The sequence below is a fragment of the Culex quinquefasciatus genome, chromosome 1 (genome assembly GCF_015732765.1).
Source record: "Culex quinquefasciatus strain JHB chromosome 1, VPISU_Cqui_1.0_pri_paternal, whole genome shotgun sequence".
Lineage (NCBI taxonomy): Eukaryota > Metazoa > Arthropoda > Insecta > Diptera > Culicidae > Culex > Culex quinquefasciatus.
Genome location: NC_051861.1, coordinates 130,546,244 through 130,569,871, shown reverse-complemented (window position 1 = coordinate 130,569,871; position 23,628 = coordinate 130,546,244). Strand labels below are relative to the sequence as shown.

Here is a 23,628-nt window from a genome sequence, read left to right as displayed (position 1 = left end):
ACGTTGCAACGTTGCGAATTTGATTTCGAGTAGAATACTCTAGGATAGCGATCAAAACTGCTCGAATCAACAATGTTATTAGAATCAGTTTGTTTTTTTTTTGCGACTTTAATAACTACTTTAAAAAAATAATTTCGATTCAATTCAGTTTTGACAGTTCATTGAAATCATGATAAATTTATTTTCGAATGTTTTATGCCGATTAGTGTCAATTCGAGCTCTTTTGACCGTTTCTCTCCAGTGCTGGCAAAGAGCTCTCTACATCGAGAATGTTTCAGTTGAGAAACTGCTTGATTTTTTAAAGAAATATAATTCAAACAGATCAATGGAGCACCCACCTTCGAGCAGTTTTTGCTTTTTTCTACAATGTATATCTTATGAAGCGAACTGTCAAAAACTGCTCGACGGCGGGTGCTTCATTGTGCAATTAAATTTGATGATTCTAAACTAGTGCTGCCTAAATTTTGAAAATCGCGACTTTTGAATTAAACAAAACTATTATTTAAAAAAAATGGAAGCAAGAGTGTAAATTAATGATTTCAAATTCAGAACGTTTTTTATGAACATTGAAAATTCGAGCAGTTTTGACAGCTCACAAAAGTTGTTCGATACGTTTGCAAAGTTTCGGAGACAAATCAAGAAGGGCAAAACAGAAAAATATTTAACCGGTAAACGTAATTTGTTTTATTCCAGCAGTTTTGACAGTTAATTTAAGAATTTTCGTATGTTTATGCTGAATTGGTCAACAGTTTAATTTAAACGTCTTTTAACGATTCCTTTTCAGTGCTGTTAAAAAAGGCTTGTTCAGTTTCAAAGTTCCAAAATCGAGGATAATTCGGTTGGAAAATCGTGAAAAAAAACTCGAATTGAAAAAAAATTAAAATCATAACTTAAATAAAATGAAAAAGATTTCAATTTTTTTTTTTAATAATTTAAATAAAATGCTAAACTTTCAAAACCATTTTTTTACCAAGCTTGTAAATTAACTATCTGAAATTCTGTACACGTACCAAAAACTTCATAATTTCGAGCAGTTTTGGCAAAACGATTGCAAGATTTCGGAGACGAAATCGAGAGGGTATGCTCAAAAAGGACGGAACACAAAATAAATAATTAATCTGGGTTAAAATTGAAAATTCCATTCGAGCTGTTTTGAGCATTTTAATTTAAATTTAGATTTGTTTTCATAAACTGCGTAAATTCGAGCAGTTTTGACAACGCTCCAAAAGTTTGTCGAAAAGTTTCCAATGTTTCGACGATGAAATCGAGTAGAAATTAAAATGTAACCAAATTTAACATGAATTGCAATTAAATAAAAATAAGAAATGGTGAAATATCAACGAGTGTGATTTCGAGCAGTTTCCTAGGAATATTTTCAATGACGCTTATCTAGAGATATTTCTCACAAATTTAAAATTGAATATTTCAAATGCAATATTACCACAAAATAAATTCTAAAAAATTACTGGTTCGAAAAACTGTGCTAATTCGAGCAGTTTCGACAGATCTTAAATAGTATTGAAAAAGTCGTTTGATTTGTCAAGAATTCAAATATAATAAAATTTAAAAATATATTGACTTTAAACGAAAAAAGTGCAATTATGAATGTGATTTCGAGCAGTTTTCATAGTATTCAAAGGCGCTAATCTACTCAATTTTTTCACGAACTCAAAAAAAAAAAAAGATTTTCATGCGATACAAATTCAAACAAATAACTGGTTCAAAGAACAACGTTAATTCGAGCAGTTTTGACAGCTTTGCAAAGGTTTTGAAGAAGTTGTTTGCCATGTTTGGAATGCGAAATCGAAACAAATTTGAACGGAACACTGGCATTCGAGTAGTTTAGCTTTGATAAAATAAAATTTACTAATTTTAAGTATTAAATCATTGTGGAAAACTGCTCGAAGGCAGGTGTTCAATAAACAATCGAGTAGTTGTGACAGCTCGCAAAGAGTGTTGCCAAGACGCTAGCAAATTTAGTGGATATTCCCAATTCGAGTGGTAGAAAAGACATAAGAAATACATCATAGAAAAATGCAAAAACTGCAAGAATCCTGATTTCAAATTAAGTTTAGAAATATCTTTACCTGTTTGGATACGAGGGATAAATTCGAGCAGTTTAGACATTCAAGCAGTATTTGCTTTTTTTTCTACAATATATTCATTATGGGAGAACTGTCATTTCTACCACTCGATTCCGGTGCTCCATTCTTGCCAAAGGTGCAGGCAAATTTATTAGAATGGAGTAACGGATTCAATGGAGCACCCGCAGTCGAGCAGTTTTTGACAGTTCGCTCCATAAGAAATACATTGTAGAAAAAAGCAAAAACTGCTCGAATGGAAGTGCTCCATTGGTAGAAATGACAGTTCTCCTACTCGACTGCTCGAATAAAAATTCTCCACTGTTCACAAATTTGAAAATTAATTATACACCAGCATTCCAACAGATTTAGATTGAACTTGTTAAACATATTGAATTCGAGCAGTTTTGACAGTTCCTAAAAGTCATGAAATTTTCAAAGAATGAAATTGGGTAGGATTTATCACGGATTTAATATTGAAAAACCTACCTTGCTTGGAATTCTGGTGTAAATTTGTGCGTCAGAAGTTTCAACAAATTAACATAGATTAATTTCAAGACCAGCAGTCGAGCAGTTTTAGCTTTACTCTTCAATGGAGCACCCGCAGTCGAGCAGTTTTTGACAGTTCGCTCCATAAGAAATACATTGTAGAAAAAAGCAAAAACTGCTCGAATGGAAGTGCTCCATTAATTGAATACAAAGCGTACCAAAAAAGTTTTTCTTTGTATGGAAATTAAAAAAAAAGTTTTTTTAGTGCGTGAATTCGAGAAGTTTTAAACTTTTCAAAAAAGTTCTCCAAAAATTTATTTAAAATTTTGGAAAAAAAACTGTTCCTTTGTGAAAAATCGAGCATTTTTGACAGTTTTTCAACAGTACTACCAAAGAGCAAGGAATGTTTTTTTTAATCAAATAAAATCGAGCACTTCTGACAGCTCTCCTCTAGTGTTGCCAAAAAAACTACTCGCAGACTTTTTCGCAAACGCAGAAATCTAGTGGGATTTCCCGCGAATTCAATTACCCTCAACATTCCAATCCCATTTCAGCTCATTTATTTCCCGGAAAGTGCCCCCGAAAAGACAACAACACGAAAAACGGATGCCCACACTTCCTTACAACGCGAACCATTTTCCACGCTCAACCCCCCGCAAATTCCCGTCGCTCTACTAAAAAACACTAAAAGAAGGCCCATTTTTCACCGTTAGCTCAACTGCCAGAGCGATAAGCGTTCTATTATTTTCTGTTTGCCGCGCCATTGTTGTTGTTGTTGCGCAATCAAGCATACGCCCTTTTTTGGACGCTCTCGAACAAAATGGCGCAATAAAACTTGCCCAAACAACTTTCGATCCACACATACTCGAATTTCGCAATAAATTTTCCACCAAATTACGTGTTGATCAAGTCGCTTGCGTGCCACGCCGCACTTCACCTTAAGAAGACGAAGAAGAAGAAAAAGACAAAAATGTAGAAAAGAAGGGGGGAAGGGTGGTGTGGTGCCTTAAAGGGAAAGATGGCCGCCATCAATTTAGCGCGCAAAGTGTCGTGCAAATTTTTTTGTTTGGTCCAAGGAGGCGGAGAAAGAGACACTATTTTTGTCTGGCTGTGTGAGTTTGTGTGTGTTCTCGAGGGAGGTAATCCGAAACGTCAAAGTTGTTTTGCAAACTTTGGTTGCCAGAAAAATCTATATTTTAGTGGAGTGGAGTTGAGAAAAAATGGCGTGAATGAATTAAGTTTTAGGAGCGGCGACGTGATCCAGGGTAAAACGTCAACATTTGACTCAAGTTGAAAAAAATCAAAGCCTACTTCGATGTGACCAAAAGAGCAACTTTAACCTTAAATTTTTTGTCACTGGCGATAGTTGGGTTGTTTGTGTCGACTTTATGCAGAAAAGATCGGGTTGCCAAAACGTGGAAAAATAGGCCAAAGAGTGAGAGAAAAGAATCAATTTATTGCTCACGGTTTGGCCCCCTCTTCCCTCCCTTCGGGAATGTTTGAGGTTAGAGAATGCACTCCGGGATGGCAAAGTTTTTCGTGAACAAAAAAAAGCAGCGCCATTTTGAGCTGGGCTTAAGAGACTTTGGAGATAAATGGCCTTTAGGGTGGAGCTTGGAATGTCGGGAAGTTCTGGTCATAAATAACATATTAAAATCAGATTTGAGACGATTTAAGGACTGCCATTTTTCATCAACTTTACAAATCAAGCTTATACAAGGGCTCATTACAATTAACTGTAACATGCACCGAGGGAAAACAAGGACAATTTCCAACTGCATGCTTGACAACCTCAAATTACATCAACAATAACTTTTAATAAGGTCAAAACCAAGTTTTCCAAACAAATCGCTCCCAACAACACCACCAGCGCCATTTTGAAATGTCACTCCCCAAAACACAACATTTCCCCTCAGGAGGCTCATTCATTCCATGTTTCAGCAGCAGGTGGCCTCTTCACCCTCCTCTACTCTACCACCGTTGTGTGTGGCCTGTCACCGAACCACAACAACAACGGTCGGTCGATGCGCTCTGGATGTGTCATTTGGCAATAAATAATACGGAAATGTAATGCCATCGTAGGCCTCTCTGCCCCCAAGAAATGCATTCGTCTGCGTTTGACGACGACGGAGTAGGCCATGCCTGTCCGGTGGAGTCGAGTTTATCTGCGTCTCCAAGGCGAATGATTGATACTTATTGTTGTTATCTTCACACGCAGAAGGAAAGAGGAGCGACATTGTGAAAACCAGAACGCCGGGCTTTCTCTGGAAGTGATGTTTGAATGTTTGGACAGGAGGTCTTGGGTAAACAGTACGGTGCTGAGCTCATGTGGGGAATGCAACTCTCGGAAGATTAGTTCTTCCAGGTTTGATAGTATTTTCGTTCGGCCTAGGATTGTGCAAGAATCTCCAACAGTCTGGTAACGGCTTTGTTTGTTAAAGGTTAGCAATTAACCTGGAAAGCAAAGATTGGCTTAGATGGTAGTTTGTTGCACTGATTGCAGACCATTTAATCCACTTCATTGCATGGAATGAAACTACCAATAATTCAAATAAATTGTTGAGTTTATGCATTCATGTTCAAAACCAACTTTAACTCAAAGTCTTATCTATTGTAACGTCATGATTCGAATTCCCGGACGCTTCGAAACCCGGACACTTCATCTTTTTTTATCAATTATTTGAATATAAGTTCGCATAATAATTGTCAAAACTGTGTTAGTTGATAAACTCTAACATCAACTTTCATTTCAAATTAGTTTTGGCGCTGTAGTCAATGTCAATTGAAACATTTCACTGAAATATTTCATAGGCGTCTAAAGCACCAGGAAGGCAAAGCAGAAATTTATGGTTTTGATTTCCTTAAATTGTAGCAATTTTTTATACAAAACATCGATTGTTTTGTTGTTAACAGCTTATTTAAGACCTAAAGAATAACATTCATTAAAATTTCAATCCAAATTTGTGCGATTCATAAGTGTCCGGAATTCGATTCAGCTTTTTTCAGTGTCCGGAATTCGAAGCACAACACAAGTCATTTTAATTTCAAAATTCTGATGAAAAATAATTAGAAAAGACATATTTTGCATGCATTTTCTTGAAATTGTCTGTTTATTCTACATCATGCTGAAATTTCTACATTTCTTCATGACTTTTCTTTTTTATCATTATTTTTTAAATGAAGTCTAGCATTTTAAAATGTACAAAAATGAGTTTCTTTATTTGTTCTAAAACGGCTTAGGCCGATGCAAATATTTAAAAAAGTTTTTGTCCCTCGGCCCTGGCCGAGGTCAAGGGGGGGGGGGGGCAAAAAAATAAAAAAATATAAAAATTTAAATAACAAGCCATAGTCTTCACATTTAAATGAAAAAAGTGTTTTAAAATACATTTTACACTAGTTCAGTTGTTTTGCAATCTCTTGTTTTCAAAAAATCTAAGATCTGACAAAAACAAAAATTGTATCGAAAAAAAGATTTTGCATCGAAAATTTTCAAAAAATCTTAAGATTTCTTAATAAACCCAAACATGCTAAAAATGATTTTAAACAAAGGAGAATGTATTTTAATTTGATTTCAGCTGGTTGCACTTGAATTTTCATTTAAATTTTGAAGTTTATTGTAAAAATATTTTTTTTGCCCCCTGATTTTTCGGGCCAATTTTGAAGGGGGGTGGGGTGACAAAAACTTTTAAAAATATTTGTACCAGCCTTAATTGAAAAAAATATTATTATCGAATAGTACAAAAATTTCATTGAAAAAAAAAAAAAAACAATTTGGATGATTACTCTTGAATTTTTATCGCAGACCTTAAGGGATTTGGCCTATATGGAAGGCAGTGGCTATTATAATCCTATTAAAATCATCCAAACTTCAAAAAATATATTCATTTGGAATCAGGATGATGTCTGCAATTAAAATTACGTTAAAAATTATACAAAATACGTAATTTTCCTGTATTTTAAAAATACAATATAACTCGAAAAAAATACTGGCATTTTGGATTCTTACAACATGGGTATCAAATAACCGGAAATTTTCATACATTTAGATAGCAATAATATTTGTAAAAAACAAACAATTTTCATAAAACAACGTATTTTTGAAAAACAGAAACCCCCAAATTTAGGTTTTTGACAACATGGGATCAAATAATCGGGAACTTTTCATACATTTCGATATAAGTAATATTTTTTCAAATACTCTAAATTTTCTGAAAAATATATTTTTTTTTGGTTTTTCAATATTTGACCTAGATTTGATCTGGAATTTTTTACACATTTCGTCGGAAATATTTTTATTTTATTTTTACGCATATTTTTCTAAAAAATACTAGATACAAGATTTGAGTTTTTACTATCTGGATATCAAATAGTAGCATTTTTTTATACATTTCGATTACAATGATATTTTTTTAATTCTTATTTTGTTAGTTTTGTGAAAAATTAGAGCATTTGAAAAAAAAATATTACTATAGAAATTTATGAAAAGATCCCGATCATCCCATATTGTCAAAACTCCTAATTTATAGTATTTTTGAAAAATTCGTTGTTTTGTGAAAACTTTGAGTATTATGAAATAAAAATTATTTTCTTGGGAATGTGTAAAAAAAATTCACTATCATTAAAACGCATATTGTCAAAAACTGATACTTTTAGTTACGTTTCGAAAATACGTAGTTTTGAGTAAATTTCGAGTATTCAAAAGAAAATGTATAAAAAAATCCTAAACTGAAATTTTTAGTTTTTTTTTTTCAATAATACGTAGTTTTGTGATTTTTTTAGTATTTTGAAAAAGTTTGTCAGAGCTGTTGAAGTATATGTAAAATTCCCGATCATTTGCTACCCATATTGTAGAAAAATATAATTTGAATTATTTTTCAAAAATACGTAGTTATGTGAATTATTTGAGTATTTCCAAAAATGTGTGTTATCACTTTCAAAATGTTTGAGTATTTTTAGAAAAACATAGCATTTTAAAAGTACAGAAAAATATATATTTTGTGAAAATTTTCAAGTAATAAGAATTGCAATGGACTGTATTTAGAATTCAAAATTATGAAATTTAAGGAAAAAATGGGAACGTGAAAAAATCTCGATCTGTTGCTTTTAGTTTTAAGCACTGTAGTTTGATTCCATTTGATTTTTATTTTTCTATTATGTTTTAGAAGCCTAAAAAGGCATCTCTTGCGTTGAACTTTGGATGGTGCAAAGTCTGTTTCTAGAAAAAAGATTTTTTTTAAATTGAGATTTAAAAAATACATATGGTCGATCAAAATTTACATCATTATTTTGAAATGCAAGATTGAATTATCATTTCAAAAAGACATACTTTGTTTAAAGAATTCGCGCCGTTTTTATGATATAAGGCTTTTTTAGAGAAAATTTAATCGAAAATGTCTTATTTTTCATTTCAAAAAATAATCATAATGAAAAAGCACCAATGCTAAAAAAAAACAATCCCACAAGGATCAAGACAAATCAAGAGCAAATAAGTATAAAACTAAAAAAAAAAGCTGCAGGAAATTTTCTCAGTTTCGCAATTATTTATTATAGAGTTTTTTTTTGACATTATTTGAAATTGCAACAAAAAAAACTGAAAAGAAAATTCGTAAATTTTTTCAGCCGTTCAAACATAAAGGCTCATTTACTCCTTTTTTAATTGGACTTTCACACTCAAAACAATGAATTGCGCTAAATAATCGTTCAAAAATTTCATATTTGGATGTGCTTTAAATGACAAAAAATGCCATCTTTTGAGCTTTGGCAGTTGGTCAAAATTTATTTGGCAGTGTTACCAATTTTTCAAGCAAAACCTGAAAATTGTTTTTTAAAACTTTAATTTTAGATTTAAAATAAAATATGAATCGTGCACCGTTTTCATGTTATAGCCAGGTAAAATCATGTTTTTTTTTAAATTGGCAACACTGCCGAATAAATTTTGATCTAAAAAAATGGCTTTTTTTGTCAGCTAAAAATCCAAATAAAAAAATGCAAAACAAATCTCGTTGCGATGTTTCAAAAGAATTTCTCAACTAACGTTTGATTTCCATTTTTTTTTATTTCTTTAATTTTTTTTATTGAAACAACAAATCTTCCAGCAAAGTGACAGGCCTACTTTGTTTCACACGCACACATCCGAAGTAACCACGTGTGAATTTCCCCACCAAACAAACAATCCACTTTACGAAGAATACGCTCGCGCTAAAGTGCCAAATCGTGCCAAAAACTTGCATAATAAAAATGATCATAATAATAACAATCAACGTAATACATTGGAAAATTTCCCCCCACCTCCGGTTATCCGCCTCAGTACTCTCTCCCATCCACAGGCATACATTAAGTCCTTTTGGCAACAAAAATCAAGCAAGTGAGGGAAGGGGGAACGCCATTTTTCATCGCCACTTTCAACACCCTACGCCGCCCCAAGCGCCCCCTCTTCAAGGGGTGTTTTGATTGATGTGATTTTTGCACCACCCTACCGCAAGCTTCTCACCGCGCTCGAGGGCAGAAGCTTATTTTCTTGTGAAAAATGGGCACTCACACGTGGCTTGCTTGGATGGGGCTTGGAAATGGCGACGCGGCCGGAGAACCTGTTTTGAGGCTATTTTAAGCCCTTTTCTTTGGAGGGGGTGGGGCGCTAATCTTTCCTCTAGGGGAGAGACGACTTCGTCGTCGTCGCCGTCGTTTCTGCTTAATTATTAATATTTAATAAGCGTGGGCGGCGGCGCGAAGTAAGCAAAGTAAATTATGCAGCATTCCTAATTTTGGCTGGCCGGTGCTCCTAATTTGGACCCATTTTCGGTCAGCGTTGCCGTCGGGGACGAATTTGAATGCGAGTTGCGCCAAATTAAAAATAATTGAATTTGGACTATTTGGCTTGACCATTGAAGTTGTGCTGGAATTTGATTACAAGAGCAAGCCATGCTTTTACGCGGAGAAACGTCAAAGTTTCATTAATCATTCGACTAATGAGCACCGACATTTTTTCCCCGCAAAACTTGAACAAACTAACAATGTCAATAGAGTAGTATTATTCTGCTAATTGCGGTTGCAGTGTTGCCAGCCACAATCCCTCATTACCGATCAGCTCGGCAATGCTCCCGTTACTTGTACGGGATCCAAACAAGCGCATCTTTTTTCGGTCTTCTTACCGACAATGCCGACACACAACAATGTGGGTGTGCAGTGCATTCCATGGCACACTATGTTGCACACGACCGCAGTAAAACCGCAAACCTCCTAGTCATGGCATGCTGCGTCGTTACGTTCCTGTCACGCGTTCTTCTCATCTACTTCTCCCTGGAAGCTGGCAGCACTGCTGCACTGACAACGCAAGATGGCAGCGCGCCCCCACAAGGAGATGTAATTCTATTATCTGCTCGTTAAAACAAAACAAGTTCCATCTCCGGACGAAAACGAGACATCCTACCCTACCACTAACTCCTCCTCCCCACCACACTCGTTCACAAATGTGTTTCTGTCACGAGCGATGACACATTATTGGAAAACTGCATCTCAGCAAGCGGCGTTGCACACACAGTGTGCAGCCAACCTGTCAGCACAATGTACTACACCAACACTCCCCCCCCTCCCCTCATGTCTCTTTGGGTTTGACAGCTCGCATGAAATGGCAGTACGTTTCCCCCCTTTTATACGTTTCCGGTTGGAGTATTTGTATTGAAGTGACGTCGATATTATGAAACAGTGCTGATAACCGCAGATGGACAGTGCACCTCCCCCGCCTACTGTGATCGTATTAAAGGAGGGAAGAAAAACGGGGAGGGTTTAATCGAGTGTGGTTTCTTGTTCTTTTTTCGCTTACTGTTGGGAAATTGGTGTTTTGTTTTCGTTTGAATCACGATGCGAGAACTGCTAAGCAAAGATTCGAAAAAAAATCTGTATCTTGAAAAGGTATTTTCTGATCGATTTGGTGTTTTGGGCAAAGTTGTAGGGTATCAATCGAACATAAAATACCATGCTTCTCCATATAATAAAGATTTTTCAGTTTATTTTGATGGAGACGCTAGGTGCTTTATGTTCTATAAATGTACCGAAATCCGATAAATCATTTTTATTTCATTTTGTATTAAGGTATATTTTTTCTTTTTCAAATATATCAGTATTTTCATTAAAAGTCCAACTTTTCACCTTTCTTTTGCAACGTGGCGAGTTAAAATTGATTCAGCCGTTCCAGCAATTGTTTTTCTTTAAACGCATTTTTTACCATTCCAAGTCGGCTAGGGCCACACAAACTTCTAAACAAACTGGTTTGTTGTCAAACCGCTAAAAGTCCGAAATATTCGAAAATCCATATGTTTTGAATTTCTAATCAATTTGGTATCTTTGGTAAAGTTGCAGTTATGATTAGGATTTATCTGGAAAAATAATGGCACAAATTTATTTTTTCGAAATTTTCTATTTTCAACTGGCTAAACAAGTATGTTTGTAGCAAGATTGTTCACCGATAAAATTATCGTCTGACGATAACGATAAAGGTAAGCGTTATCGTTATTTCAATAATTCTATCGTCGATAATGGACGATAACTAATTTTTAAAATCTTCTCAAATCATTAAATCAACAACTTCATGTTAAATTTTCAATGCCTTCACTAAGAATATATTTTTTGAAAACGTAAGCTTTAAAGCTTACCTCAAAATTGTTCACAAAATACCATATTTTTTCGAAAATGCTCAAATTTTCATGATTTGTAATATGGGTATCAAACGAATTGAAATTTCGTATGCTTTTTCAATTGATAAGATTTTATTTTGGAAAGTACAATTTTTTTACAAATTAATGTATTTTTTGAAAATACTCATTTGTTTTAAATATGCAATATAAGTTTCAAACGAAGCGAAATTTTATATGCTTTTTTCCTTTCTTTTTTAAAATACTAAAATTTTCACAAAATACCTATTTTTTGAAAATACTTAAATTTTTAAAGTATGTAATTTGAGTTCAAACGGAGCAAAATTTTGCATGCTTCATACATACAGTCAAATTGTGTATACTTCATATCATACAAAATTTTGCGTTGTTTGATATCCATATTGCATATTTAAAATATTTGAGTATTTTGAAAAAATACGGTATTTTGTGAAAATTTTAGTATTTTGCAAAAAAAAATGCTTAAATAAAGTGAAAAAGCATGCAAAATTTTGCTTCGTTCATTGCAAATTATAAAAAAAATTAGTATTTTCGAAAAAATACGGAAATTTGTGATTTTTTCTTATATTAAAAAAAACTCTATTAATGTGAAAAAGAATACCAAATTTCGTTTCGATTGATACCCATATTGCATATTTTGAAAAAATTAGTACATTCGAAAAATACGGTAATTTGTAAAAAATTTAGCATTTTCCAAAAAATCTCTAACCAAGTGAAAAAGCTACAAATTATAAAAATTTGAGTACTTTCGGAAAAAATATGGCATTTTGTGAAAAAATTGAGGATTTATTAATTGTGTAGTTCTCCGCCAACTCACACGAAAACGGAAAAAGTTGTCCTGACCACTCTTCGATTTGCGTGAAACTTTGTCTTAAGGGGTAATGTTTGTCCCTGACCACAAATCCAAGCTCGATTTTTCCCATTAGTAAATTAATGTGTCAAAAATTTATGCAGTTGAGTAACGAAAAATTGCCGATTTTTTTAAAATATCTTTATATTCTTTAAAAAAATGTTTTTAAGCATTTATTTAGACATTTATTTAAGGACTCCCTAATGAAGCCGTTTCCAGTCAAATCGCTACATTTTTTTCGGTCATGTGAATAATTAAGTAAATTTTTGATGAGTCATGAAAGTGCCTCCCGCCAATTTTAATTTTATTTTGTCGTGGGGGCATGTTTTAAGTGAAAAGGGCGCTTCCAGTCAGCTTCAGTTACATTTTTGTAGCGTCACGAGGGCGCATCGAGTCAATTTCAATCTGCTTTTTGAGTCCAGTAATTTTTGAATGAACTTTTTGAATTCACGAGGGCGCTTTCATGAAAGCTCTTTAGCATATTTGTGGGCGCCTTCCTTAAAATTTTATTTTTTATTTTTTTTATAAGATTTTAAGGTCAGTAAATAATTGCATGCTATTTCGATTGAGTGGGCACATTCTATCAAATTTTAGAATAAAAATTTGGGTAGATTTTTATGGATATGGGATTTATACTGTCAAATAATCAATTTATAATTTTAAACAGGACTTTTTAGGTGAGGGCATTTTTATCATTTTTTTCGGGAATTTTTCAATTCGCGAGGGCGCATCCTGTAAATTTCTAACATTGATATTTAGCATGATTTTTTAAGTAAATTTTTTAAGTGCGCTTGCTGTATTTTTTTGTAGAAATTTTTAGTTTTAGTTTGAGAGCACCCCTAAAATTTTTTTAGGGCGTCTCTAGTAAATTTCTCAATTATTTTAAAAGTATTTCGATTTGCGTCATGAGGGCGCTTAGAAAATAATTTTGAATAATATGGTCGCCTTCAGTATTTTTAAATAAAATTTTTATAAAAATTTATAAGCCACGAGTGCGGCTCAATAATTTCTTAAAAGATTTTTTTAGAGGTAAATTTTCAATTTTTTATGTCTTGACGGCAAATCCTTTTAATTGTTGTTAAATTTTAAACTCATAAGGGCGCTTCCAGATATTTTTTTTTAGGTCTAGCCACATATTGATAATTTGCATGTATTTTTGTTTAAAATCTTGCATTCATCCAGTCAATTACTAAAATTAAAAATTGGTTTGAAATTGTTCAAGGCCTACGTTGTCTAGTTTTGCAGTTTTTTTTTTAGTTTGGGGGCGCTTCCAACCATTATAGAAAAATTGAGCATTAAACAAATTTTCTCCCCCTACTCACCGATGCTTCCGGTAAAAGTTGTCAAAGTGCGACTGCGACTGCTGCTGCTTGCCATTATTGTCATAATAGTTGTGATAGTTGTCCCCCTTTCCGCTGCTGCCACTGGCACCACCACCACCACCCGCTCCTCCGCCGTGCTGCCAGAAAGTCTTTTTCTCACTCTCCTCGTCCTCGTCGGCCTCGTCGCCCATCCGGTCGCCCCCGATGTTGAACACCCCAATGTTGGAGCCCGCCCCGTTGACGCCCCCGCTACGCTCCCGGTGGTGCATCTTCATGCCGAAGCCGTAACCCCCGTCGAAGCTGTTGTACCCGATGTTGGGCTGGATCTGGAACCCGCCGCCGCCGCCGTACTGGCCACCGGCGGCCGCCGCCGCCTTCGCGGCCTTCAACTCGTCGTCGACGGCTGAAAAGAGGAAGAAGAGGGAAAAGCATCAGAGTAGTCCTTGACATCCATCATGGCGTGCTTGGATGCGTACTCGAGGGCGCTCAAAGCACCCTCTTTTTTTGTTAAGGGACAAATTAAACAAGACTTTGTAACTTCTTTTTTTTCAAGTTCTCTCGTAATCCTTTGGTCTTTGGTTGGTGGTTGGGGAGCTAAATTGAAACATTAACCATTTTCGCGAAAGAAGAAATAAAAATGTTTCATTAGAGCCGTCCCCTTGCGGCCATTTTGTTGCCAAGTGGCTCCCCCTCCTGCTAACAAAGAACGAAAACGAAGTAAATCTGGGCTCATCCTCCGCTGCTGGGGGTTTTAAAAAAGCGCAAAAGTGCCCCGGTAATGATGATCTGCTTGCGGGGCAATAAAAAATAAGGAAACAAAGTGCTTTTTTTGCTTTGAGTTCCGGGAAAATTTTCTGAGAAAAGCTGGAGAATTGCGTTCCGATTTGATTTAGTGCTTATTATCTGTCAAAAAAAAGTTCTTTCAAAAGAATTTTCTTTTCTGGCAACACTTCTTTCAAACTCCAAACGTCACTAAAAAAAACTGCAAGATCATGACAGACATCAAAGCAACCCGCGTCTCGTGCCGCCAGAAATGTCAACCAAAAGAAATTACACAACATAATTTCCGGTGGCCCAAAGCCTACTTTAACTACTTCATTACACGCTCACACTCGCAAGGTTTGCACCACGGAAAGAAAAGAAAAAGAAGTTGAAACTGTCAGTGTACTTTTCCTGCAGGTGCAAAACAAACGTGAAAAAGTGCAGTTTTGTGCAGAAAAAAGGGGGAAAGCTCTCTCTCTCTTGTGTATGTGTGTGTTTACTGGAAAGTATAAAAGGAAAATAGTAATCATCCAACCACCTTTTATCCTTTATGCTTTCTTGCTTTAGCGTGTATGACACTGATAAAAATCGTCACACAGCTTTTATAAATTCAAATGACGATTTGAAATTTAACTCTAATTTATTTCTCAGTGCCACTTTCTCACATGTTTACGTTCAAGTTTATGTACCTGAAATTTGCACAGACTACTGCGCGAAGCGCGCACCTTCGCAAGCACACAGTCATTCACCTGGCAAATGAGATGTAAATAAATGCAAACAGCTTTTCTTGTTTGAGTTTTTTTCCGCATTCCAGTCGCAGCAGCCCTTGCGACTAGGAGCTGCGCAACTAGTTGCTCCTAGTAACCTGTGGCAGGCAGTTTCTTTCGCCTGAATTGTTTGTTCATTTTCTGCTTTGTTTTTTTTTTCGAGAGTGCAGTGAAATTTTCAAGCAAAACAATGTCAATGGGCCAAGCGAACGATGCAATTTTATCAATTTTGACAATTTTGTCAATTTTGTCAATTTTGTCAATTTTGTCAATTTTGTCAATTTTGTCAATTTTGTCAATTTTGTCAATTTTGTCAATTTTGTCAATTTTGTCAATTTTGTCAATTTTGTCAATTTTGTCAATTTTGTCAATTTTGTCAATTTTGTCAATTTTGTCAATTTTGTCAATTTTGTCAATTTTGTCAATTTTGTCAATTTTGTCAATTTTGTCAATTTTGTCAATTTTGTCAATTTTGTCAATTTTGTCAATTTTGTCAATTTTGTCAATTTTGTCAATTTTGTCAATTTTGTCAATTTTGTCAATTTTGTCGATTTTGTCAATTTTGTCAATTTTGTCAATTTTGTCAATTTTGTCAATTTTGTCAATTTTGTCAATTTTGTCAATTTTGTCAATTTTGTCAATTTTGTCAATTTTGTCAATTTTGTCAATTTTGTCAATTTTGTCAATTTTGTCAATTTTGTCAATTTTGTCAATTTTGTCAATTTTGTCAATTTTGTCAATTTTGTCAATTTTGTCAATTTGGTCAATTTTGTCAATTTTGTCAATTTTGTCAATTTTGTCAATTTTTTCAATTTTGACAATTTTGACAATTTTGACAATTTTGACAATTTTGGCAATTTTTTCAATTTTGTCAATTTTGACAATTTTGACAATTTTGACAAATTTGACAATTTTGGCAGTTTTGAAAATTTTGACAATTTTGACAATTATGACAATTTTAAAATTTTTGTCAATTTTGACAATTTTGACGATTTTGACAATTTTTTTTTTTTTTTTTTTTTTTTTTTTATGTTTATGGATTTTCTCTTTGGTTTACTTCTTTTCAAGCAAAATACAAAATCCTTCCTTTTAATTTCAAGATTTTGCTTTTTGAGATTCGGCATCATAAGGCAATTCGGAATTTTCAATATTATAATATCGATTACAAAATTATTGAAACATTTATAACTTTTAGTTACAATAAAATAAACAAATTCTGAATATTTAAGTTTTTCACTAGAACATTTTGCAAACAAACATCGCGCGAAGGAACGTCACGCGAAGAAACGTCTTTTCTTGGCCGTTTCTTGGGTGTTTTTTATATGGAGTTTTGCATTTCTTCCGAGCTGCATATCAGCATTTAGTGTTGTCATAAGATTGTTCAAAATGCATGTTAAAAAAAAGTTTTTTACAAAAAATATACCATACAGATAATGGTACAGATATTCGCCATGCTTGGTGCAGATAAGACAGATTTTTGGACCCTCTGATACAGACGAGCATGTGGTAACACTGATGTTTACGTTCAAGTTTATGTACCTGAAATTTGCACAGACTACTGCGCGAAGCGCGCACCAGCACACAGTCATTCACCTGGCAAATGAGATGTAAATAAATGCAAAAAGCTTTTCTTGTTTGAGTTTTTTCCGCTTTCCAGTCGCAGCAGCCCTTGCGACTAGGAGCAGCAACTAGTTGCTCCTAGTAACCTGTGGCAGGCAGTTTCTTTCGCTAGAATTGTTTGTTCATTTTCTGCTTTGTTTTTTTTTTCTGAGAATGCAGTGAAATTTCAAGCAAAACAATGTTAATGGGCCAAGCGAATGGGCCTAATTAATTGCGTCAAATGTGTCAAAACAAATTTTGTAAATTTTGTCAATTTTGACAATTATAACAATTTTAACAATTTTAACAATTTTAACAATTTTGACAATTTTGACAATTTTGACAATTTTGACAATTTTGACAATTTTGACAATTTAGACAATTTTGACAATTTTGACAATTTTGACAATTTTGACAATTTTGACAATTTGGACAATTTGGACAATTTTGACAATTTTGGCAATTTTGACAATTTTGACAATTTTGACAATTTTGACAATTTTGACAATTTTGACAATTTTGACAATTTTGACAATTTTGACAATTTTGACAATTTTGACAATTTTGACAATTTTGACAATTTTGACAATTTTGACAATTTAGACAATTTTGTCAATTTTGTCAATTTTGTCAATTTTGTCAATTTTGTCAATTTTGTCAATTTTGTCAATTTTGTCAATTTTGTCAATTTTGTCAATTTTGTCAATTTTGTCAATTTTATAAATTTTGTCAATTTTGTCAATTTTGATAGTTTTGACAATTTTGACAGTTTTGACAATTTTGACAATTTTGACAATTGGGTACTAAAGCCCTATGTAAATTTTTACGTACAACGGTAAAAAACACGATTAAAAACCATTTCTGATCACTTTTTTTCATTTTAATGCAAAAAATTTGTTTGACAGGACAACATTTTTTTTATGGATCAACTATGGTCCCCTTGAAACGAGCTGTCAAGTAGGAGCTTTTCTGTCAAGAAGGACCGCGAGGTTGATTTTTCTAAATTGATTTAAAAATCCATTTTAAACTCTTTGTGGTCGTACAAAGGGTCATTGTACTCAGAAAAATAAGCTTTATCGCTGTAAACAATAATATCAGCAATCTAAGCTTCATTTTAGGACCCAATTCTGTAAATTTTGATAATTTTGACAATTTTGAAAATTTGGATAATTTTGACAATTTGAAAATTTGGACAACTTGGACAATTTTGACAATTTTGACAATTTTGACAATTTCGACAATTTTGACAATTTTGACAATTATGAAAATTTTGACAATTTTGACAATTTTGACAATTTTGTCAATTTTGAAAATTTTGACAATTTTGACAATTTTGACAATTATGACAATTTTGACAATTTTGACAATTTGGACAATTTGGACAATTTTGACAATTTTGGCAATTTTGACAATTTTGACAATTTTGACAATTTTGACAATTTTGACAATTTTGACAATTTTGACAATTTTGACAATTTTGACAATTTTGACAATTTTGACAATTTTGACAATTTTGACAATTTTGACAATTTTGACAATTTAGACAATTTTGTCAATTTTGTCAATTTTGTCAATTTTGTCAATTTTGTCAATTTTGTCAATTTTGTCAATTTTGTCAATTTTGTCAATTTTGTCAATTTTGTCAATTTTGTCAATTTTGTCAATTTTATAAATTTTGTCAATTTTGTCAATTTTGATAGTTTTGACAATTTTGACAGTTTTGACAATTTTGACAATTTTGACAATTGGGTACTAAAGCCCTATGTAAATTTTTACGTACAACGGTAAAAAACACGATTAAAAACCATTTCTGATCACTTTTTTTCATTTTAATGCAAAAAATTTGTTTGACAGGACAACATTTTTTTTATGGATCAACTATGGTCCCCTTGAAACGAGCTGTCAAGTAGGAGCTTTTCTGTCAAGAAGGACCGCGAGGTTGATTTTTCTAAATTGATTTAAAAATCCATTTTAAACTCTTTGTGGTCGTACAAAGGGTCATTGTACTCAGAAAAATAAGCTTTATCGCTGTAAACAATAATATCAGCAATCTAAGCTTCATTTTAGGACCCAATTCTGTCAATTTTGATAATTTTGACAATTTTGAAAATTTGGATAATTTTGACAATTTGAAAATTTGGACAACTTGGACAATTTTGACAATTTTGACAATTTTGACAATTTCGACAATTTTGACAATTTTGACAATTATGAAAATTTTGACAATTTTGACAATTTTGACAATTTTGACAATTTTGAAAATTTTGACAATTTTGACAATTTTGACAATTTTGACAATTTTGACAATTTTGACAATTTTGACAATTTTGACAATTTTGACAATTTTGACAATTTTGACAATTTTGACAATTTTGACAATTTTGACAATTTTGACAATTTTGACAATTTAACAATTTTGACAATTTTGGCAATTTTGACAATTTTGACAATTTTGACAATTTTGACAATTTTGACAATTTTGACAATTTTGACAATTTTGACAATTTTGACAATTTTGACAACTGTAACAATTTTTGACAATTTTGACAATTTTGACAACCGTAACAATTTTTGTCAATTTTGACAATTTGGACAATTTGGACAATTTTGACAATTTTGACAATTTTGACAATTTTGACAATTTTGACAATTTTGACAATTTTGACAATTTTGACAATTTTGACAATTTTGACAATTTTGACAATTTTGACAATTTTGACAATTTTGGCAATTTTGACAATTTTGACAATTTTGACAATTTTGACAATTTTGACAATTTTGAAAATTTTGACAATTTTGACAATTTTGACAATTTTGACAATTTTGACAATTTTGACAATTTTGACAATTTTGACAATTTTAAAAATTTTGTCAATTTTGAAAATTTTGTCAATTTTGACAGTTTTGTATTTTAGTATTTTTGCGGTCCATTTATATTGTTTCGCTTGAATTTCAAGCGATGACATGGCGCTAAACTGTTGTTGTTGTAAGGTTGGGGTTTAGCACCGAACGTCACTATTTCGATGCCAGCACGGCAAGTGATTTTAAGAAATTGCACCTTTTAAAAAAGGGTGGAAATTGCACTGAACAGAACAGAAGAGTCACTGAGAAAAAAGGAAATGTTATGTGTATTTGGAGGGAATTGAGAGGAAAATCGCAGCAAGCTGGGATTTGAGCGTTTTTGGTTGATTGAAGTTGAAGTGAAGATTTTTTTTTAGTGTTTTGCTATGAAAAAATGTAAATCATTTAAGGATGATTAAAGTTAAAGTGAAGATTTTCCTCAGTGTTTTTTTTTTTGCTTTTGAATTGAAATATTGAAATTAATTGGAAAGTATAGAAATCCAGAAAGGCATAAAAATGCATCAAATTCCCCTTAAAATGACACTACTCTCAGCGATCATCTCCACGCTGTGTAAAGCACGTAAAATAATGCTTTCGTTCGTCCCATTTCATTTGCGGGAAATAACCATTGTGCATTAGCGCAGAACACAAACACACACTTTGCCAATAAAGTCGACTACCATGTTTTCCCATTAAATGATTCCAAAAGCATAAGGAAGACCAAGAAGCCGAACCCCTCCCAGTTCATTTCACACTTTGTTACGCGCAGCGAATTTTCCAACTTCGACTTCAAGTTTGGGGAAATGACGAAAGGAGTGAGGGGAAAGTCACACCACCGGAAGTGGACCGTTTTGCTCCCCCCTTTCAGCCGCCCCTAATTCTTGTCTGCGTCCAAAATAATGCCTTCTTGGCACACAACAGACACATAAAAGGAATAGTTCGCAACACGCATGAGTTGGAGAAGATTTTTGGGAAATTAGTTTGTTTTTGTGAAGAGGTAACCAATGTAGTTAATTTTGACAATTTTGACAATTTAAGTTAAGAGGTAACTAATTTAGTCAATTTCAATATTTTTGACAGTTTTCGTAAAGAGGAAACGATTGTAGTCAATTTCAATATTTTTGACAGCTTAATTGAAGTTGTAACGAATGTAGTCAATTTCAAAATTTCTGAAAGTTTTATTGAAGAGGTATCAAATGTAGTCAAATTCAATATTTTTGACAGTTTCATCGAAGATGTAACGAATGTAGTCAATTTAAATAATCCTGACAGTTTCATTAAAGAGGTAGGTATCGAATGGAGTAAATTTTAATATTTTTGACAATTTCTGTAAAGCGGTAACGAATGTAGTCAAATTCAATATTTTTGACAGCTTCATTAAAGAGGTAACAAATGTAGTCAAATTCAATAAATCGGAAAGTTTCATTCAAGAGGTAACAAATGTAGTCAAATTCGATATTTCTGAAAGTTTCATTTAAGAGGTAACAAATGTAGTCAAATTCAATATTTTTGACAGCTTCATTAAAGAGGTAACAAATGTAGTCAAATTCAATTTTGACAATTTGGACAATTTGGACAATTTTGACAATTTTGACAATTTTGTCAATTTTGACAATTTTGACAGTTTTGACAATTTTGACAATTTTGACAATTTTGACAATTTTTACAATTTTGTCAATTTTGTCAATTTTGACAATTTTGTCAATTTTGACAATTTTGACAATTTTGACAATTTGACAATTTTGACAATTTTGACAATTTTGACAGTTTTGACAATTTTGACAATTTTGACAATTTTGACAATTTTGACAGTTTTGACAATTTTGACAATTTTGACAATTTTGACAATTTTGACAATTTTGACAATTTTGACAATTTTGCCAATTTTGACAATTTTGACAATTTTGACAATTTTGACAATTTTGACAATTTTGGCAATTTTGACAGTTTTGACAGTTTTGACAATTTTGACAATTTTGACAATTTTGACAATTTTGACAATTTTGACAATTTTGACAATTTTGACAATTTTGACAATTTTGACAGTTCCAGTAAAGAGGCAACTCATGTTGTCCTCCAAAATCTTTTTCAACCCCAGCGTCTTCCCCTCTTCTTATCCTAATGCCATCGTAATGTTTTAATTACCTCGCGCCTTCGCCTTGAGCTCCTTCAGACTGTGTCCACCGGAACCTCCGTTTCCACCTCCTCCTCCAACTCCTCCACCACCGATTCCGCCACCATTGTTAACTCCAGCCGCCGCGCTCGGGATGACCCGCCCATGGTACACGGACTGCGACTGCGACACGTACGAGGGCGCCGTCTGCGGTGACAGCGCCAACTGCGCCGACTTGGACTGCTGCGATCGGTGGCTGTTCTTGGAGCTGTGGTGAAGCTGCCGAACGTGCGACTCGTCCACCTGTCAAACGAAGAAACGAAAAAACGAAGCAGGCCATGACGTTACACAGTGTCATTATCGGGAGAGCTACACGACAGCGGCAGCAGCAGGCCATGAGTTGGATGTTTTTCTTTTTTTGCTTGCGGAGGGCAGGTCAAGTTTGCACTGGGACAACAATGGCGACGACGACGACAATCTAGCAGGCATGGCGTTTTAATGTCATACGGCAGTCGTCGTACGAAACGGTCATGGCCTACTGCTGGAATGTTGGCGCAAAGGGTACACGAGATTGCTAGCAAAACAATTGCTAATGAAAAGTCAACTTGTGTTTGGTGAAGCGGCAATGGAGCGGCAGTGTTGCCAGCAATTGTTTTACTTTGCATTGTGATAACTGTCCGGGGTTGTGTTGACAGTGCAGCTTCTCTCCATTAACTGATTGTAATGAACTTGCTTGAAAGTAAACGCTGCTATCAAGTCATCTGTCAAACTCAGCAGGGTTGTTTAATTTTAAGGTAGCATAACAAACCAAATTTTTACGGTTGGCAACACTGTCGTTCATTGAACCCCCTCCAAATGTGATTTCCCTCATAAAAAATGAACTCCGCAGCGTCATCGAAAAAAAAATCAAAATCAGACAAAGATACCACACTGATCCAAAAGCCCACCTGTTTTCCATTAATTAGCCAGGTGATGTGGGGCGCCGGCCGAGCCCTGCTCGTCGTGCAGTTGGCCACCAGCATGTCCCCGTAGTAGAGCTGGTTCTTGGCGAACTCGATCGAGGGTGGTCCCTTCTGGGGAACTGTCAAAAAGAAATCAGAAGAAAAAAAAAAACAATAAAATTTGCCACTTTACGGTTCGCGGGCTAAACACTCACGCATCACGTGCATCGGCTCGTCGTTGGAGGCCTTCGTGAAGATGGGCGTGTCGGTGGACACCTCGCAGTAGTACGAGCCGGACGCCTCGTAGTCGACGTTTTTCAGCATCAACCGGGAGGGGGTCACCTTTTTCCACTGTTGTTGTTTTATTTTCAGTGTGGGCGAAATAAGAGATTAGAAGTTTCGGTGGAGAGACCAGCTCCCCCGAAATCGTGACCAGGACCGTGATTTGTTGGGAAATTAAGCGCCCCAAAAGATAACGACGAAGCAGTGCGGAAGCAAAGGTCCAGAGCGGAAGTCTGAGCGATAGCGTTGGACCGTTAAACGATGTAGAACGAACGCGGTTTCGAAAATTATTACTTCCTGAAGGGTGGACTTGCAGCGAGTCGAAGCGGGCGGAGGGCAGTGGCGTTACGTCTTTTTTTGTGGAGGGGTAAGAAATGTAGTTAAATTCAGTAAAAATGACAGTTTCAGTAAAGAGGTAACAAATGCAGTGACGCCTCGTCAACAATGTTGACAGTTCTAGTAAAGAGATAACGCATGTAGTCAAAATTAATAATTTAGTAATAATGTTGGAAAGCAGGTAACGAATGCAGTCAATTATAATATTTTTGACAGTTCTATTCAAGAGGTAACTAATGTAGTCAGTTTCAATAATTTGGACAGTTTCATTAAAGAGGAAACGCATGAAGAAAATTTCAATATTGTTTACTGTTTCAGTTAAGAAGCAACGGTTGTAATCAATTTCAATAACTTTAACAGTTTTATTCAAGAGGTAACGAATGTAGTCATTTTTTAATATTATTTGTAATATTGTAAACCAGGTAATGAATGTATTCAAATTCTATATTTTTGTCAGTTTCAGTAAAGAGGCAACACATGTAGTCAGTTTCAATATTTTGACAGTTTCAGTAAAAAGGTAACAAATGTAGTTTTTTTTATCTTTTTTTTTTATAAAAATGTAACAAAAGTATTGTTTCG

At 34.0% G+C, this 23,628-nt stretch overlaps 1 protein-coding gene across 2 annotated transcripts in view; it reads right to left on the bottom strand.

Annotated features, from left to right (window-relative positions):
• Positions 1–23,628, bottom strand: part of LOC6041687 — a 204,589-nt gene that overhangs the window by 51,987 nt on the left and 128,974 nt on the right. For both annotated transcript variants that reach the window (XM_038266684.1, XM_038266685.1), the window contains 4 exons: positions 22,647–22,782; positions 22,438–22,571; positions 21,523–21,793; positions 13,409–13,811 (listed from right to left, as the gene is read on the bottom strand). In XM_038266684.1, the coding sequence (XP_038122612.1) occupies positions 13,409–13,811; positions 21,523–21,793; positions 22,438–22,571; positions 22,647–22,782 (944 nt within the window). The remainder of the gene's footprint in view (positions 1–13,408; positions 13,812–21,522; positions 21,794–22,437; positions 22,572–22,646; positions 22,783–23,628) is intronic.